This window comes from Aplysia californica, unplaced genomic scaffold (assembly GCF_000002075.1).
Source record: "Aplysia californica isolate F4 #8 unplaced genomic scaffold, AplCal3.0 scaffold00334, whole genome shotgun sequence".
In the NCBI taxonomy this organism is placed as follows: Eukaryota; Metazoa; Mollusca; class Gastropoda; order Aplysiida; family Aplysiidae; genus Aplysia; species Aplysia californica.
In genome coordinates, this window is record NW_004797604.1 from 318318 (window position 1) to 339268 (window position 20951).

Here is a 20951-nt window from a genome sequence, read left to right on the forward strand (position 1 = left end):
TGTCTGTCTGTCTGTAAATGGATGAAATAAAATAAAAGAGAAAAGGATTTGTTTTTAGTTAGGCAACCAATTAAAAAGATCTAATTAGGAATGTTTGACATTCGAATTATGCCTATCCATGCATAAGCCTGAAATCAGCTAGACATGTTTTCAATCGTCGATAGGGGTATAGATCTATCAAGACTAAAACTGTTTTAAATGTAATTGAATACATATGTAATCCGAAAGCACAAAACACCAAAAGCGGATAAGTTTGAACTCTTGCAGGTAGAATAATTAATAATAACACAATTTTATACAGCTAAACTCGTGTAAGATTATTATATATTATGTACAAGCTCATGAGGTGCATGTGTAAACATGGCACACTAAATTCGAAATTCGAGGATTTGGACCTATTCGAGTAAAATCGATCAATTTATCGCGCACGGGCTCAGCAGCTGATCAACATCGACACGATAGAAAGTAGGACATCAACATACACTATCCTACATTTAATTATTTCTATGAGATAAAAGACAATCTTTCTATACAAGGAATTTTTTAGTAAAGGAAATACAATAATTGATTAAAAAAATTGTAACTATTATTTGATGCGGGTCTGATTTCTATTCACTGCTGGCCAGTGTCATGTCTGATTGCCGACAAAATGAAGCTTGTTGACGATGTTGTTCGAAGTCTTCGTGTTTCAAAAATATTTAGAGAAAATACAGATAGGATCAGTAGTTTGAATTTTTCAGCAAATGGAGAGACTCTCTTGACGAGCAGTGATGATGACTCTATTGTCATTTACGATTGCCTCAATGGAACGTAAGACTTCCTCAGACTTTCCGACTTTTTGTTCTGCTCACTCAACTCAGTACTCAGTCAACTGAAATTGAAACTCACAATACTCAGTCACAGTGACAGTCTGTGACAGACTAAACTCTAGACCTAGATCTAGATCTAGTAGTAGTAGGCTACTCATCAACAAGACTCCAAAGACTACTTTACAAATTACGAAGACTTACTAATACTGTCACTGTGTAACTGTAGCCTATGTTTCAGTTTTCAGTTTTCCACTCTACGAAGTCGAAGTGGCTATTTCTCCGAACGTTCGGGAAAATAAAGTTGAACTCTATCTATTTATTTCTCCTAACGGTTTCCGATCTCGTGATTTTTTTGGTCATTTGCGAGATTTAGGGGTCATCCTTTCATGCTGCCTTTCTGCGAGGACTGGGAAGAAGCATTTATTTTTTTGCATTGAATTCAATTTCTAGAGCTAGAGATTTTTAAATGGGCCACTTCTATTCTCACCCGGGGTGAGAATAGTGCAGGCGAGTCTTTTGGCTATTCTCACCCGGTGCGCGTTCACCGTTATAGCCTAGATCTAGGCCAACAAATTTTGCGTTCACCCTAAACCACAGAATTCTACACTGTGATAACAGGAAAAATTGGAGAATTCTGTGCCGTGAACAAACGTTCCATTACAACTGTAGCCTACTAAAAGAGTACAATTTTGTCTGTGAGCAGTGGAGAGAGAGAGAAAGAGAGAGAGAGAGGAGTAGCGCGAGAACTTCCGGGCAAAACAAAATGGTGTCCCGCGTAGTTCGACTCGATTCGAAAAGTTAAATAGCTGTAGCATCTTTGTAGACAACCAAATTAATTTACTTTTGTGTTTTAACATCATTTTTAAACTTTGTTTTGGTCAATTTGATCGTCCACACCAATAGACAGTATTCAGAAAGAGACAGAGAGAGAGAGAAGAGGGGAGGAATAGATCTTGCGAGAACTTCCGGGCAAAACAAAATGGCGACCCCCGTTGTTCGGCTCGATTCAAAAAGTGAAATAGCCATAGCATCTTTGTAGTCGATAAAATTAGCTTACTTTTGTGCTATAACGTAATCTTTTCTTTGCCTTTATCCATTTGATCATCCACATCGATAGAAAGTATTCCGAAATTAGGAAAAACAGGTCTTGTTTCAAACCGGGTGGGAATAGCCTACGGTGGCAAGTCTCACCCAGGGTGAGAGGTCGATCGTATTTCTATTCTCACCCCGGGTGAGAATAGCCACTTCCTTTTAAATGTCTGAATATTCAGATACTTCAGTTGTGGTTGGGGCAACGTTCATTTGAAAATACCTTCAAAAGGTACTACGAGACAAGACTGTTCGACCTTGGCAAAAACTAAAAGGCTTCATGTAAAAAAAAAAATCCATCCCCCTGTGCACACCTTACACACACCGACCGATTGACCATATTATAAAGGCACATGCGGCTAAACTTAGAGACAGAGAGGCATTTTTTTCGGACCGAGTCCGAATAGATAAAAATTATATTCGGACTCGAGTCCGAATAGAGCTGGCCTTATATAAAGGTAGCGTCAATTGCCACCGAGTGAAGTGGTGTCAAGTCTGAAAATATCACTATCTTTAGCATTTAGATAATGTGTGTCTAATGGGTCAATTTGTTCTCAACTAATTTCAGTGGACGAGCATCTAGTCTGGAGCTACGATACCAACTTGGCGTGTTTTCAATGAGACGTAGGCCTAGATCTAGGCTAGCCTTAGCCTACACTTTGGTGTAGAACCAACACAGGCAATTCTAGAAGTAGAAGGTCACAAACGCACACAAACTCAAGTAGAAATTCACGTTATATCGGGGAACATAAATCGGGGGATGGGGGTCAGGAAAAGACACACACACACACACACACTCACACACACACACACACACACACACACACACACACACACACACACACACACACACACAAACACACTAGCAATGCCAATGAAAATTTAAATTTTCACTTTTGCTGCCTTTTTTTTGGTACCTAAGAAAGAATTTTCAATTCTAAGAATTATGCTTCTTGAATTTTGAGAATCGGTTCATAAATAAAAAAGTTATGGGGTTGTAAAGGTCGGCAAAATATGGATGACCCACATATAGGAAAATACTTCTAAAAAGTGGACCACGCAGTAGCAGATTCTGTAAGAAAATCGACGATATCTCGGTAACTAATCTGAGTGTTCGAGAGAAACTTGGCTACCCAATGTGTTTTTGAGTGTAGAAATCATTTCTGCAGTCAGATTTACTACCCATTTCGTAGTTATTTTGTTATAATTAAAATTGTGGTGTACATATTACGATTTTGCGAAAAAGGGGTGAGTCCATTTTATTTATAGCATCGTATCACAACATGGGATCTTTAAGAATATATGTCGGCAGCGTGACTAAATAATTGCAAAGCTTTTTATGATGACTTTAGACCATGCCAACCGTAAAAGATAAGTTAATTCAACCTAGCATGCCGTATTATTAAAAATTCTTTTTCCCCGTTGAGACGCGAACACCCCGAGACGAGATAACCTCGCCTCGGAATACCCCCATTGCGATGTTACATGGGAATAGAGAGAAAAACAACCGGATGCGCGCGCTCGCCATTGCCCTATTTCAAGTGACCAATGAACGGGCCCAGAATAGTCATGCGGGGATTTGTAGGTCACATACATTTGCCACGAGAGTGAGGGGAAAATGGCCGGTCTCCGTGCGAAGCCGCTTTGGATAGGGGGGTAGTCGTAGATTTACGATCGGGTCTAAACAACTACTTGACACAGAACGTTCAAATTTGAGCACACTATAGAGGATAGATAGATCTATTACTATCTCGGCGTTGAAATTCAAACTCCTTATAGTTTTCGGTGTACACGATACGAAAGTGTTCCCGACACCAAAAGTATAGGTTAATTTATCTGTACGAACTTCAACGTCCACATATCATTAGTTTGTCCTATTTTCTGATTGGTTGCCGAGTTTCATTCGGATTGGTTCGGAAATAGAGCAGACCGAGGTTGACAAAGTTAGTCACCTGCGCTTCGGCCAGGTCCGCAAAATCGCCCGTAAATGGGGACCAAATTTTCGCCTCGCGGGAAAGCCCGATTGGCATTGCTAAACACACACACCTACACACAGAGGGACAGAGAGGCGAACGCACAACACCGAGCACTCAAGCACAATAAGCTAGATCTACCCACCAACGCAAAAGAGCTCCAATTTACTCGGCAATTGACAAAAAGTCAATTTTTGTCAATTGCCACCGCGTCACTCGGTGGCAATTGACACTACCTTATATAAATGACCTTGCCTTATATAATTATTGTCTATTCGGACTCACTTCGCTACCGAAACCTGTTGAGTACACTTGTAAGTCTCTAGAAATTATTCAGGTTTAAAATACATGCAGTGTCAGTAAGGCATCATTTTGTTTCGTTTCAAATAGAAATAGAGTCCACTTTAGGTATTGCAAATTAAAATTTTAATTACAATTCAGTAGGCCTACTTTTTGCTGTTTGCCAGTCTAACCATCATTACAAGTTAAGTACGGCTAGCCTCTTCCTTCTCATTTTGTTGTGTGTTAGGCCTATAGGCTAGTTTTTCTGTAATTATTATTTTTTTTAAATCACATTTTTCATTTTATCTAGCAATACTACACGCCCCATGTGGCAGTGTGAAAACGCGGTAGACTCGCCTGATCCAGGGGTAACCCCGGAACATGTTTATTTATAGCATTGTTCTTAACGTCAGCCCTGTGTGTCATACATCAATACACGCAGGAGAAATTGAGTCATTCACTGTGAAGTAAAATTTTTTCTCATATAATCTTTAGCGACAGCCGAGATATTATTGAAGAAAGAGGATTGGTCGGTAAGGAGACTGAAACCCACCGAATGGCACCGTGATTTTCGGACTCTCCGTATATAGAAGGTGCGGAATCCATCTAAATATTAATCAAACGTCTCCAAAGTCGGCAACCAATGAGAAGAAAGAAGGATCTAGCCACAGGTGATTTCTGTGTCTTAATCGAGCTAAAAACAAAGTCACAAGGTGGTTTCTTTGAGGAGATTGTTTTAAAATATGTGTGGTCGATTAATCCGTGGAATGCTCCTGCATCATCTCAGACAAGCTGAACTTTACAATATTAGAAACTATTTCATGAAATTATCCTAAAAAGCAATCGCATTTTGAAATTCTTTAAATTCAAAAGGCATACTTCTTAAAATTGAAAACTCTTTCTTAGGTACCAAATAGTAATGGGCTAAGGCAAAAAATTGACATTGCTATATATATTATTTATGGCATCACACTACTAAGGGAAAGGCGTAGTAATAGTACTTAGGGTCAATCAGGGTTGTTCAGGGGGAGTTAGAAAAAAAATCTGGAGGTTACAGGGGGGAGGCCCGCTTGTTTAAAAATCATAATTTGGTATTTTACAATTAGGTTTGAAATTTTCTTGAAAATGATTGATTTGCGACAGTTCCAGTGACTGTGTGATCTGCTGCAAAAAATACAACAGCTTAACCCTCAGAGCAGTGCATTTGTGTGTAGGAGTGAAAGTAAGAATTTACTGTTCCAATATACAAAACTTTAAAATTTGCGATGGATAGCATTTAAGTAGAGGTAGTGTAAATACAGCGGTTCAGCTTTCTTGCAGCCTTCTGAGTATGTGGTTTCCTTGAAATCGGGGTAATTCAAATTCAGTTTGTTGTTTTTTAGCTCTTCTATTATAAAACATAAAATTCTACTCTATTGAAAAAGTTCTGCTTTTCCTCATTACTATGTATTTTTGAATATTTGGAGCTCGAAAATTGCTTGAAAGGGAAGCCCCTCATGATCTGGATGCGAGGTTGGCCGGTTCAAAAATTGACATCCTGCATTCGAATGCTTCGCAGAAAGATTGATAATTAAGTACTGTCTTTTCATTGGCAGAGAATTATAGAACTTTGGAACGAGGTTTCTGATGGTATAGTTTTGGCATTTGAATAAAAAGCCTTTTAAAATAGCGTAAAGATTTCAAAGATAATTTTTTTACTTGAAATATGTAAAATATCAGTCCAAAATCGCACCAATCCAAAGATCAGTTCATTTTCTGTTGCATTGGTCTTTCGTCTTTCCACGAGACTCTAGTAAAAGTATTACCCCTTACATGGGGAACACTCAGTACACTACTATTCACAATAGTAAAGATCTGTATCGCTTGCCGCAGGGGCCAGTACGATGCTTGCCGAGACAGGGCTAGGTGTTTTTGTCAAAATAATGACAAAACATCACGTTTGAGGCGATTAAATACTGATTTGTTGCAATGATCTCAGAGTTTAAAAAAAATTAGGCTCCATTTCCTTGTATTGATTGTACTCTGTTAATTGTAGATGTTTAGTGTGCTTGGTATTGTTTTGTTATCTGCCAAGCATAGCATAAGGTTGCAGGCAGTTACTGAACTTTGCAATATATTTAGTTATTCAAAGAGCTGCCATTTTGATTTCTTTAAAATTGACTGAGAGGTTAAATAATAGTACCAGGTCATCAACATTCTCAATAATAAGAAAAGTGCTTTATGCCTGAACATAAGATGGAATTGGAGTTAAATAATACTCTGATGTCAATAAATTTGTTCAAATTTGTAAAACATTTCTCTTGGTGTGACATTATTTTTATAATCTCCTATAACCCCCCCACCCCCCACCCCCCACCCCACCCTCCCAAAACACCATGTATTTTCAGACCTAAGAGAACCCTGAATAGTAAAAAGTATGGGGTGGACCTCATTCGGTACACTCACGCCCAGAACACAGCTCTCCACTGCTCAACAAAAGTTGATGGTAAGTATAAACTGATGGCCAGCTGTGTAAATGTACAAATCCGAGGAAGCAAAATTTGTCCGGAGAGACAAGGTTTCATTCCTTTAACATTTGTTTAATGTTATGTAATTTTTTCATTTTTCTTCAAAATTTAGAATTTGAATTTCGACAAAATATTTATTGAGTGCACGTAACGATAACCGTGAATAAAGCAAATACATTTAAATTTAATTAAAAGAAACTTCCTTAATTTTGGGCTCAGTACATCTGAACAGCTGACCGACAAAATGTGTAGGTCTATTGCTACGGAGGACTTTCGTGGGTCATTTGTTGTATGTCATGTACATGAAGTTAGTTTTCTCAATGCTCTGTGGATGAGCCATTCCCTTTTGAAAAAATCTCCAGAGAGAGAGAACGTTTGTTTCAGGAGAATTTAAATAGGAGTCATTCTGAAAACAATGTCTCTTTTATGTAAAATGTTTTTTTCTTTTAAATTTCAGACACTATCAGGTATCTTTCCTTGCATGACAACAAGTACATTCGCTACTTTCCTGGTCACACAAAAAAGTAAGTCAGTGCCTACCTATGTTGTGTTGAAAAGCATCAATTTTCGAGTAAGGCAAGTCCAGAGGCCATGTTTCGTTTTTGATTGGATCAACTTTTTTTGCTGAAAGTATTTTGAAAAAGATTATTGTGGATGAGGAATTGCTGTTGATTTATTATAATTATGTTTTGCTAAAGGTATGAGCCGAAAAACTGTTGATAACTTGCCATCTTTTTTTAAAACTTGTACTATGGTCACTTGCTTGCATTTCTTCATTGAACTGTAATATTGTAATTATAATTCATGCTACTGAACCATTGTTCCCCATATATGGGCACTGACCATAGTTTTTTGTCTCCTCAGAGTTGTCACACTTTGCATGTCCCCCATAGATGATGCTTTCATCTCGGGTTCCATGGACAAAACAATCCGCCTGTGGGACTTGCGCTCTCAAAACTGCCAGGTAACATACTTTAAGCGATGTGCAGTAATATTTTCGTTCTATTTATGTCATATGATATTTGTTTAGATACTTCCTTTTTTTGGGTGGTTATTTGGAAGAGATCTAATATGGTGGATTCCGTATTCTGTTATGCTCACAGTTGCTTATTAGTCTCTCCTCCTGTTTATATTTAAAGATTTGATTGCACTTTGCTTTTTAAAGTATGCTACTGTCAGCTACTAAAATGCTATGTCTGTCTTTTTATACGGCTGTGAATGCTGCACAACACTGAAGACTGAAAATAAAATAGAAGCAGCAGAAATGTGGTTTCTTAGGAGATTGCTGAGAATTGCTGGGAAGAAAAATAAATCAAATGAGGTATTACTTGACCAATGGACATCTTGCTTTCACTGGCAAAACTGACGACAGTTGAGGCAGGGGTAGACCCAGAGCAACCTACTAAGAGAGCCTAAACAGATGGATGACAGGGAAAGATCAGGATAATGTAGCTTTTTTTTTTTAGAGCAACTGGACAAAAGAATGAATGGAGAACCATGATCGCTGATGCTTGTGGCAGATCTGGCTCTTGATGAGGATGACAGCCAGGTGTTTATAGTTGTAGTAAAATCTCTTTGAAGTGAGAGCTCTTAAATGATCTTCCAGGAAAGATAAGAACATTTTTATATCCTGTGCCTGCCTTACTTGAACTAGAGCATAACAAAAAAAGTAATTTTAGTGGTGATTGCAATGAACTTTTGTTGTTTTCCACTTGTCCTGTGCCAGTATCTCTTATCTTTCCTTTCTTTTATAGTGCCCTTTAGTAACATCTCAAATCTTTGGCACTTGTTTGATCTTTTTGTGTTGTAAATGCTGTAAAACTTACTAAAGCTAAACTAAGAACCAAAACAGCATCCAAAATTGTGAATTGCAACTACATTGTGTACACATTTTATAACGTGTCATACTGTGTGTGCTGGGGAGAGAGGGGAAAGCTGGAGATCTTTTGATATTGATGCAAACTTTCCAATCAGCGTCTTGGTGTTACCTTTGTTTGGCACCATATAATCACATTGTCACCCAGTGGGGTTGTGAGATTCTGCCGGAGAGCAATGTTGTCTTCTACTCATGTACCAGGAGGTGGACTTTTCAAACAGCGTTTGTATTGTCTCATGATGTTTCCCTTTTCTCCCCCTCAGGGTGTGATGTATTTGTCTGGTCGACCGGTGGCAGCGTTTGATCCAGAAGGCTTGATATTTGCAGCTGGTGTTAACTCTGAAAGCGTGAAGCTGTATGATCTTCGATCTTTTGATAAGGTGAGGTAACTGCCATTATGGAATTGTTCATTTAATGGTCAACTGAAGTGAATGATTGATTGGTGGTTGCTTTGTCTAGTGTGATCCTCTCTTTACTTTAGCTTTTATTGACCTACTCTGTGCTGTGAGGTGACAGGCTAAAACTTAACAAGATTTACTGCTTAAATAATGTTTTGTTTGTGGTTGAAAAACGTACATTATCACTGCATGAAGCTTGCGCCCATACTGTTCCAAATAACCTGAAGTACAGAGAACATTGCATCTATTGACATTGGTCTCCAAGTTTCAGATCCTTAGTCTTAAAGTGTTTTCTAATTTAAAAAATAAATGAATTGAGAAGTGGCTTGAGGGAAGTGAGGTTAAAGTTTTTCAGACTTGTCTTATCATTTTTGACTTTTCAGCATTTCAAAGGGTTCATATTGCTCTCTTATCATAAGAAAGGAAGTGGAGTCTTAAGTACCACTATTGAAAGAACAGATGGGTTGTAATAAGGGGTTGGGAGGGGGAGGGGGAGACATGAACATGTATTCTTTTTTTTTTTCATGAATAATTTTCACTGCTTTTAAAAACCTCTTCTAATTTAAAATTTGGTCCACCTCAAACTTTTTCAATTATATATAACAGGGCATGATGGAGATTGTTAAAATCAGAACGTTGTAGAATCTTTGTTGGATTCTTATCTGAGTAGGATTTAGCCACTTTTCATTCTTTTTATTTTCCTTGTTTTTAGATTTTCTTTCTGCAACTGTTATTTTTACGTGCCTGTAAAGTACTATGGTGCCTGACGTGACGTATTATAAAGTAAAAGAGTTCATTTTATTGTTATTATGGCATGGTTTGTTTTTATATATACACAGGGACCTTTCACAACTTTCAAACTTCCCCAAGACAAAGAATGCGACTGGACGGGCCTGAAGTTTAGTCCTGATGGCAAAATGATACTCATCTCAACAAATGGCAATGTCATCCGTTTGATAGACGCTTTCCAGGGAACCCCTCTCCAGGCTTTTATGGTAAGCAGAGGTTGACAAGCACGTGAAAAGTTCTTACGAGCAATTGTATTGCCTAATTTTCGGAATATCACTGTTTATGTATGAGGAGTCGCGAGTTGCAAGGCCACAAAATTGTAACAAAAATGTTTAACCAACAGTCAAATGGAAATGAAGTTCTGAGTCTACAATCTTTTAAAAATGTGGCGTCGGTGGTCTTGGGGTTAGTGGTGAGGTTGCGGGCTTCGGGGGTTTGAAGCTCATGTCTGATGTTGTGTCCTAGGAAAAGGCACTTTACCTTAATTTTCCTCTCTTTGCCCAGGAATGAATGGGTACCCGGTCATAGACAGCGAAAGGTCTTGTCAGTATGCTAATATTTTAGTGCCTATAAAATGTCTGATTATGCTGATAGGGTAATAATATAGATTACAATGCTCATAGAGCTTTCTGTTCAGCGGAATTTGCGCTACATAAATACTATTTATTATTTATTTATTATTGTGAATTCCTTTTTTGTGACCCTGCTCACTTTTTTTTCCCATGGACTGGTATACAAAGGCTTGCAAGCACTGGTAATGTTTTACCCTTTGAGCGCTAACCACCAGTACACTCGTGAGTGAGACCCTATCCCCAAACCATCCCACCTAAGACAAAACGCGCCTGGAAAACAGTGTTTACTAAATTTATTATTTTGAAGATCTTTCTGAATTAGATGCTGGTAAGGACGTGGACTACCCTTGGTGGGATATGGAATGTGATTCTGATGATGATATGAATGAAGGTGTGAATCGCTCAGGAGCTCAGGCAGATGAGCACGGTAGCCTCAGGAGTTCGGGCTCAAAGGGTTAACTTTTTTTCTCCGAGGGAGGTAAACCCTCTACCCCGGGGCCCTTTTTTGGTACTAAATCTAAAAATGACGAAAACGTCACTAAATGGGTCATTAAATCGAAACTAGCGAACCTATTATGATAGTACTTCATCTAATGAATAAATTTCCGAGAAAAGAAAACTAAAAGCAATTTGATGTCGAAGTCGTCATAAAGAAATGTGCTCAGCATTTCCGACCACGAGCCGCTGGGAGCAGCTTGCTGAAGATAAAGAATTAAGAAGTACAATATAGTTTGTACTGCTGCCTGATATCTTGGGTGATCTAGTTGTCGACATCAGTTAAGTTTTATGGTAAATTACTGGAGTGGTTAGTTTTCTGAGTACATGCCTGACTGAAAAGTTTGATAAATAGTAGTAGGGAGTTGTAGGCTTTGTTCTTACACTAAGATAGCATGACAATGTTAAAAGGATTGTATAAGCTGTTCTAGACATTACAATACAAATTATACTGGAAATCATATTAGTCTTGATCGGTATTGAAACAAATTTAATAATTGATTAAATTAGTGTTTTTGTTTCTTTTTGTCCTCTCTCATCATGGTACTTAATTTTGCCGATTCTGTCAATTTGTTTCAGGGCTTCACCAATCATAAAGGAATTCCCCTCGAAGCCTCATTCACCCCAGATGCCAGATATGTGTTCTCAGGTGAGATTAACATTGGAAAAGTGTTTCTTTTTGCTAATGTTTGATTAACTGGTACTTTGATCACACGTCCATATACTTTTTGTTTTTTAAGAGCCCAAAACAATTAATTTATATATTTGTGAGGCATCGTGGTGAAATCAGTCTCTCGTCAAAATAATGAAATCGAAGAAATCGGCATTTTTCTGTCTTTTAGGCAATTTTTATTTATTTTTGTTTTTTGATTAAACACCGTTAAGGTCCATTTAAAAACACATTTCTGTGTGGATTTTTCTGAAAAATGTTGACTTAAGGCACGAAAGTGTAAATTTGAAGTTTCTAATGACTCTCAAGCTTTAGAAGTCGCCAAACTTTGACGGCCATTTTCTCGCTAATTTTACAATGGCAATCCCACCTCCTTCAATTGCAAATATCTTGGCTTCTATTCATGATATGTGAGTATTTTTTCACCGAAAGCAAGACAAATGAACAAGCCTTAAAATGATATATCAATAACTCTACATGTCCAAAAATTGACGAACGCTTGATTCCACCGCTCCAAGGCACATTTTTTGGTGTTCGTGTTTTGAAACATGATGATGTTGTGCTATTGAAGCATTGTTTACTAGGACAGAATTTTTACAAATTTTCAACTTCATAAGCTCTATTTTAACAACAATTTCACAAAAGAGCACCAGATATTTTACTAAATGTGTTATCAGACAATGTAGATTAATTAAATAAAAATAATTCAGTGTTGGTTGAAAAATGTCACAATACTTTATTGATATTACAGTGGAAGAAATCAAACATGTACTTTTACTACTAGCACCACATCAATGTAGCTTGTATAATTTTTTCATCTGATCTTCAAACCACTATGTGACTATACAGCTGTTCTCTCCCTTCACTGCGACCCACAGGGTCCACGGACGGCAAGGTCCACTGTTGGAGTACCGAGTCCGGGGTCAAGATGGCCATTCTACAGTCGGACCACCCGGGCCCCATCCAGTGCATCCAGTTCAACCCCAAGTACATGATGATGGCTTCAGCCTGTCAAAACATGGTGAGTATCCTGTAACAATAGTTGAGTTAATGGGTGGTTGGAGAGTGCTGATGATACATGCGGCTGACAGTGAAGAATATATCGCTCCTTTTGTCAACATCAATGGGTGGCTGGAGGCTTTCGCCACCACTTTCAGCCCCCACCCCCTCACCTCCTTTGTCCCCTCCCCTGAGCTACTGACTCTTTCTACTGTTTCCCCTTGGCTCCTTCTTACTGCTGTCTTTCAGCCACGCCCCTGATATTATGGTAGGCAAGATCTACACCTAGCCTTCTCGGACAAGGGCGAAAAATCTTGGAGGTTCTCTGTGCAAGTTGCAGATGTTAAAGATCCCTTGGTGGTCAAAAAATTGATAAGAGCCTCCTGGGCAAAATTCAAAATTTCCTACCAACGGAAAATGTTTCGTGTGTCCTGTGCGCTCATATGACCTTCTGTAGTTGTAAGCGCCGTAAAACACTTTTCTGGTCTGTAAAAAAAAAGAGAATATACCTGTGGGTGGTTGGCAGATTCTTTGGTGTTGTTGGCCCTTTTTTTCATGTGAAACATCTGTCATCCCTTTCTTTCCTTCTTTGTGTTTGTTACTCTCTTGTAACACCTCTCATCTTGGCATTTATTTGACCTTATTGTGTTGCAAGTGCTGTAAAACTTTTACTAGAACTATTAGTTGGAAAGTGCTGATTGTACATTGTACGCCCCTGATATTATGGTAGGCAAGATCTACACCTAGCTTTCTCGGACAAGGGCGAAAAATCTTGGAGGTTCTCTGTGCAAGTTGCAGATGTTAAAGATCCCTTGGTGGTCAAAAAATTGATAAGAGCCTCCTGGGCAAAATTCAAAATTTCCTACCAACGGAAAATGTTTCGTGTGTCCTGTGCGCTCATATGACCGTCTGTAGTTGCAAGCGCCGTAAAACCCTTTTTTGGTCTGTAAAAAAAAGAGAATATATCTGTGGGTGGTTGGCAGATTCTTTGGTGTTGTTGGCCCTTTTTTTCATGTGAAACATCTGTCATCCCTTTCTCTCCTTTTTAGTGTTTGTTACTCTCTTGTAACACCTCTCATCTTGGCATTTATTTGACCTTATTGTGTTGCAAGTGCTGTAAAACTTTTACTAGAACTATTAGTTGGAAAGTGCTGATTGTACATTGTACGCCCCTGATATTATGGTAGGCAAGATCTACACCTAGCTTTCTCGGACAAGGGCGAAAAATCTTGGAGGTTCTCTGTGCAAGTTGCAGATGTTAAAGATCCCTTGGTGGTCAAAAAATTGATAAGAGCCTCCTGGGCAAAATTCAAAATTTCCTACCAACGGAAAATGTTTCGTGTGTCCTGTGCGCTCATATGACCTTCTGTAGTTGTAAGCGCCGTAAAACACTTTTCTGGTCTGTAAAAAAAAGAGAATATACCTGTGGGTGGTTGGCAGATTCTTTGGTGTTGTTGGCCCTTTTTTTCATGTGAAACATCTGTCATCCCTTTCTTTCCTTCTTTGTGTTTGTTACTCTCTTGTAACACCTCTCATCTTGGCATTTATTTGACCTTATTGTGTTGCAAGTGCTGTAAAACTTTTACTAGAACTATTGAGTTGGAAAGTGCTGATTGTACATTCGATTGATGGTGAAGAAGAATCTATGGCTTCTTTTGGCAAAGTTGATGGGTTGTTGGAGGTAAAGAGTATATATCACTTCTTTTGGCAAAATGGATGGATGGCTGAAGGGTGCCTCTTGTAGCTTTGTGGCAAATGGTGGAGGATTCTCTTCGTATTTTGAGACTTGGTGGTTTTGTAGGTACTGCAACTTTTGAACTGTTTAAATTTTGAAGTGTGATGATGGCTCTGGTTGGTCTTACAAAAAATAGAAAGTGACTTTTCTAGTGGGTTACAGCATACATGACTTTTTACAACTATTTATGACAGACAAACTTAAAAAACCTAACACATTCCCAGTGAATTGAGGGTCATTATTTAGATGCACTGTCTCAAACTGGAGGAGCAGTCTCTCTGTAGAATTATGCTAATCGACTTCTGTATCTGAATGTTGAGTTCATTGAGCTGAAAAGATAATAATTTTGGGAAACTTTGAATTGTTGAATTTTCTTTAACGTTGGTATGTGGTCTCAGTCTCGTTTCCTTTCTTTTTTTCAGGCATTCTGGCAACCTGCAGTTGACGACTGATCCTCTTTTTGCCTCAAGTTCATAGTTGACAGCATTTCATTTCACATTTTTGTTGCTTTTATTTTTTTAAAGTCATTGTAGCTGTTTCCTTCATGTTCATATCATTTTCATTAAAATCATCTGTACATAATGAGTCATTAGTGAATAAAATGTCTTTGTAATTTTATACTCATCTCTGTTGATTTGTTTTCTGTGGAGAAATAGCAGTGATGCCATATCAGTTTCCTCTCTTGAATTTTATGGGGTTGGTTTGAAATTCCCTTGCTCTTGGAAATGTGTGAAAAGGGTGAATAACACGGGGGTTCCCGTTTCTGAATAATAAGTTCTGTTCGTTCATCCGACATGTGTGTACGTGGAGAGTTAGAAGTAGAAGTGTGTGATCATGAAGAACCAATTTGTTTCTACACAAATCCAGTGGTTGCTCATGCAATACTTGGGGTACAAATGAAAAATCTCTCATGAGCTGAATATTTTTTTTTTTGGTCCTGCTTCTTGTGTAGAGATGTCTTAGAGATGGTTGCTGTAAACTTTGCTTAAAATAGACACAAAGCCTAAGTCGCTAGTTTTTTTTGTTGGTGGACTACTGTTGTGAATGTTTTACCACCAAACCTCCCCCCCCCTTGACCTCTCCCCCTAAAACACTCCACATACTCATAAGGAATACCTAGGGTTTATGAGCGACATTGTAGTCGGAAAATGCAGATACTCAATAAAATATATTCCCTAAGTGGGAATCACTTTGTTGTCGTTTCCATGCAAGGTAGATAGAGTCCAGTCTTTACACCACAGACACCACCTTGCAACTTTTGACTGGTGCAGTTGTTTAAAAAAAATTTGGTGGTTGGAGGGCACCACTAGTAGGTCCTACTTCTTTACTTTCCTTTAGTTGTTTCTGTGTGCATTACTATTTCCCAGCACAAAATGACTGTTCTTGTGGTGATGTGCTGCTCTTAACTCAAACAAAACAAAACAATCATAAGAAAAACATAATTGTGATCGAATCAGATGTCATCTGTGTGTGGGTGGAATGGGTATGTTTATTTCCAAATCTATAACAAAATTCAGGCAGTGCTGAACATTGAGCAGTGTATTTTGTAAGGTAAGGGCATAATGTTACATTTTTAACTCAGTGTGGGTATTTAAGAGTAAGAGTAAGGACCTCTCAACACAACATCAGTCTGAAAATGGACAATGCCAAGTGGATGGAGAACCTTTACAACTACGCACATGAAAACAACCAACTTGTGTTGCACAAAGTTGCAAGCGCCATAAAACTTACAAAAACTGAAAACTGAACCTTAAAATTTCCAATCAACTAAAGTTCACGAATCCCTTTTTTGAAGATTTGAACTGTACTAATACAGCATGATACCAACTGAGCTGATAGTAGTGATAACATGGCATGCAAAGTTGGGCTATGTATAACACTTAAGCAGATGATGTCAAAGGGAATGCAGAAAGACATAATTTTTAACCATAAAAATTGTGTATCAGCTTCTCGTCTACTTTTCAATGTTATGGAATGCAACATTCAAGTTTCATTTTGTACATGTACTAAAGTAAAACCTGCTCTAATGGCCACATGTCCAAGACAACCACCTTAGATACAAACAACCATTTCCCGAGTTATTGCCTTTTCTTGCTTGGTTGGCCTGTTCTTTAAGCATTTTCCAACGTAACATGGTGAAGTTAGATAATTTCCCATGAGACCACAGGCTATTTGTGAGGCGGCGATGCGGAATCGGGTGCTTGTCAATTTTTGGGCATTTAGAGTTATTAATATCATCTTAAAGATTGTTTATTTGTCTTACTTTCAATGAAAAAAATACTCATCCGTCTTAATTTAAAATAGAAGCTGAGATATTTTCAATTGAACGAGGTGGGGATTGCCTGATTTCAGAGGTAAAATTAGTGAGAAAATGGCAGCCAAAGTTGGGTGACTTCCAAAGCTTAAGAGCCCCTGGAAACTGCAAAATTACATTTTTTAAAAGCAACATTTGTCTGTAAAATCCACACAGAAATGTGTTTTTAAATGAGACTAAAAAGTGATGGGCCTAAAAACAAAAATTCGATAAAAATTGCCAAACAAGCAGGAAAATGCTGGTTTCTTCGATTTCATCATTTTGACGAGTGCCTGATTTCACCATGCTGCCTCACATTTGTTTCCAACACTTGGAGGGTTAAAACAATTGCTTTAAGAATGGCCATTTGACATACTGTACCCTTTTTCTTAGTTTCAGGTTATCTGAGGGGTGCAACATTTGTGAGCCGGTCTGAGAAAACCAGGAATATGTCGCTAAACCTTGAACCAAGATATCAGCAAAAGTAATTGGTGTGGTCCATTTTAAGTTTTACATACCAGGGGATTCTCCAACCATAACAACTCAAGAGCTGTTTCTTGTAAAAATCGCTTTCTCAATTTATTTTCCATATAAGCATTCAGTTATTGAAAAGCAATTATGGTGTAAATTAAATCTGATTACCTTTTTCTCAGTTCTTACTTTTCCACCAAAATGTATCTCATCTTCTAGAAAAGATAATTTGAAGTGCACATTACTCAGGAAGATCCCAGCTTTCAGAAAAGTACAAAAACTCTTAATGGCCCACAGGGGATATATTTCTGATTCCCTCAGACTGACTCACATTTCATCAGTTGTGTTGTGCTGGACTCCGATAATTTGGATAACCCTGGTTCTTATCCACAACATGGAATTTTCAAGGTCGTTTCAAAGGCAAATGTTTGATCAGAAGTTCTGCCTTTAATTTTCAGTGTTAACACAAAGTATTGCACATGCACCATAATATCATACCAGTAATATCAAGCAGATGTAGAGATAATAGACATCTTAAGACTTGCTCCATCAATGTTTAGGTGTCCTTATGTCTGAATATGTGAAGGTAATCTGCATGCACGAGAAAAAAAAAATCTCTCTTGGTTACGAAGGGGTAAATCAAGGTACAAAAATAAGTACAATCATCAGTGACCACTGAATAATAGTCTTAGGGCTATGCACCTAAAGTATTACATTACTTTCATTTAAGGGAAGACCCGGGTCGGCGATCCCAGACAATATCAAAAAAATGTTGAAACTATCCAACTTTTGTTTATTGCGTAAAAATATCCTTTGACATCTGTTCTATCGGGTCACATTGACGAAACTGTTGAAAAATGACCTAAAAGGGTGTTTGAAAAGTGCAAATTGCTCTAAAAATTAAATCCTTTTAAAAATCCCTGTTTTTTCTGTTTTTCTCAAAATCTACTTTTTGACATATGTGACCTCCTTGGTGCAAGGAGTTTTCAAAAATTACGGAAGCTAGAAGTTTCAAATTTGGCGTACAGGTGCTTTAAGATCTATTCTGGGGATCTATATGAGGGAATTGGGAAGTATTGGTAACTTGTGGAAATATTCAAATTTTTTGTAATATGTACCTCAAAATTTCATCAACTGACTCTCGGGGGTCCAATGACTTTGGGCTCACTTTTTTAGTTTTAAAGATAGGTTAAAATCCTCACATGGATCCCCAGTTCATATAGGTTTGTGCTTGTGTGCCAAATTTCAGGCTTATAATTCAATATTTACTATGAAATTCTTCTGCACTAAGAAAATGGTTTGAAAATCCAAGATGGCTGCCACAGAGACCCATTTTTCAGAAAAATTTAACAAATTCACCCTAAGTACATCCTATTTACGGTATTACCTATGAACTTCTTGCAAAATTACATGAAAGTGAATAAAAGTCATTCGTTTAGAACATTTTTCTGGGAGTGTGCGTCTCCTCTTAAGTAAGTCTATGTTAAGTTTACAATGAAATAGAGACCCTATTACTTTCAGATGGATGAAATCTATGCATGTTTTCACAAGCAGTCACATCAGATGTAAGGCATTAAAAGTATTTTCTACCATGTCACTAGTTACATGCTTATATAATATTACTATACCTTAAAACATGGTGGAATGTGAAACCACAGGACACAGTAAAAAGTGGACCAAAAACGTATCCAAAGAAAACCCTAGCAGTGTAAGTAACTACCTCCTTTAGTACAACTGAGTCGTTTTTATACCCAAATAAAATCAATTAGAACTACACTTCTTTTCTTCAAAATTCTCAAAACCATGGCCATACCTGACATGGATTTCGCATAATTTTTTAATGTAGCTGCCAAGGACATCTGAAAGATAAATTTGCGTTTTTGCGCACAAAAATCAATTGTTTAATTTGTTGGATAGAGAAAATTGTACAGAGGAATCCACTTACATAGACCAAGGTCAACCTGAAAACAGTGATAAACCGAAAAAAAAAAATAGAATCTCAATTTTTTTTTCCCCCTCTCAACCGAAAACACGGCTAAATCGAAAGAAATCTGTGGATCCCGCTAATGTCAGTAAAAATGGACTCCACTGTAATAGTACCTATAAGATTAAACTGCTTAGCTATAACTATACATATATTTTTGTTATGTTTGAAAATGTACATGAATTGAAACCCTTAGGTAAAAATTGCAAAAATCTTCATTCAGCTGATATGTATAAATAAATTCAGTCCCGATAAATGTAAAAATAAGTCTTTTAAAAAACTTGAGTACAATCTCATAATCACAAGGGTAAAAAAGCACATAACACAATAATAATTGAGCACATAAGACAAGTAAATCCCTGTTTACAATTTAAGTTCAAGTGGTGGGCACAAAACAAAATGACAACACTGGATAGAGGCACGTTGCACGTGACATAATCAAAGCCAATTTTGCAGTATTTTCTTTAAGGATTCATTCTTTGTACTTAATCGTGAATTCACTGCCCATGCAATGCAGTGAGATTTCCTGTGAATTCATTTTAAAAAACCCACAACTAACAAAGATGTTGGCCACTGTAATGTGTCTACACAAAAATAATTTAGAAATTTGTGTTCTATAGACCAAGAAGAGTCTTGTAATAGTTTTGTAAAAATAGAAATGTGGCAAGTACTATAACTAACTATAAGCTAAAATGGTACACTCATTTCACCTAGTCATAAATGTTAGGCAGAGTGGAAGAGAATGATAAGGAAAATAATTTGTAAATAGGTTCTGCTATGTGTCCGGGGCTGTATTTTATGAGTGAAACTTACTACACATTGCATAAACTGACATTTCTAACGGCTACAGTTTTAATATTCTGGTCAAGTCAGCTCCTACATTACTAACGTATTCTCTGAGCCTCGCGGAATCCCTGAAGGCCTTGGAAAACACATAAAAGGGTGAATGGTTGTAATAGTAATATCAATAAGGAAAAAAAAATATCACAGGTTCCTTTGCCATATTAAAAGTGATGAACAGCTTAGGAGAATGTTTTGAAACGAAACAAACTTATCACATTTTCAAAAAGGCATGTCAAATTATGAATTCAAAATTGACTATAACAGTTCTTCTTTGAGAAAAATGTCCAATGAAGGGATTAACTAACAGTCAATATGCATGTGTGTGTGTGTATTTGTGTGTTTGTGAGTGTAGAATAAAAATCAGTAAAACAGACTTTTAGGTGCCATTGATATGAGAATAAAACATAAACAAGTGAATATCCTTAAAACATATAGCTGTTGTATAATCAGCATTGTGAAACCTTGTAAAAATTGTCACTTGGGGCAGGCCAGATCTTGCATGTCTGGTAAGAGAAATAGAAAATACTTGGGATCTACAGAGCTGCTGCATATTAGTATTAGCACAGGAATAAAAAAAAAGATTCCTGGCACAAAATCTACATTAAAATAAAAGAAACAAATCAATGTTTCATGTGCATGACAATAAAAACTCGTAAAACAGCAAAATTTGTTAAGTAAATATCCAGCCTTCTTTCCAAAATGAATAAGAGTTATGAAAAATGCATCATTTATAATTATGATAAATTAAAAAATTATTCCATCAGAGTCAGAGTTCTTTATAAGCAACAACTAGAGTATACAAAATGGGGGCAAAAGTATTAACAGTACACTTTCTAAAAAAAACAACCTTTTCAATCCTCCACAGCATACCATGGAATTTACACAGCATAAAGTACAACATTGGTATTTCAATTCTCCACTGCTGTGATCTTGAACGCCCACAACCACTGGCAAGGCAATTCATTCACAGAATATAACGGTATGGTGATGTCCACCCCTTTGGTACTCCGTGGTTTGTAGTCCAAAAAAGTCGAGTCTCCCACTAGGTTGATCTTGGAGACCTCCGAGACGAGAGGTAGCCCGAGGGACAGCAGCTCACCGGGCCAGTTGAAGACAAACGCGTAGACAGTGGTGCTGCCGGAGCTGTTGTTCTTTGTGTACCTGTG

At 37.6% G+C, this 20951-nt stretch overlaps 2 protein-coding genes across 2 annotated transcripts in view; one reads left to right on the forward strand and one right to left on the reverse strand.

The window, feature by feature from the left end:
- The first annotated feature begins 608 nt into the window (after positions 1–608).
- Positions 609–14812, forward strand: LOC101848670 (WD repeat-containing protein 82). Its single transcript, XM_005102673.3, has 9 exons — positions 609–810; positions 6541–6638; positions 7118–7184; positions 7525–7624; positions 8800–8916; positions 9774–9929; positions 11370–11439; positions 12339–12481; positions 14617–14812. Exons 1-9 carry the CDS (start codon positions 650–652, stop codon positions 14644–14646), a joined length of 942 nt encoding a protein of 313 aa, XP_005102730.1. The 5' UTR covers positions 609–649; the 3' UTR covers positions 14647–14812.
- Positions 14813–17900: 3088 nt separating this feature from the next.
- The window catches only part of LOC101851424 (alpha-L-fucosidase), an 18302-nt gene continuing 15251 nt past the window's right edge, over positions 17901–20951 (reverse strand). The window contains exon 8 of the mRNA XM_005102685.3: positions 17901–20946. Within this exon, the coding sequence (XP_005102742.1) occupies positions 20694–20946 (253 nt within the window). The 3' untranslated portion in view covers positions 17901–20693. The remainder of the gene's footprint in view (positions 20947–20951) is intronic.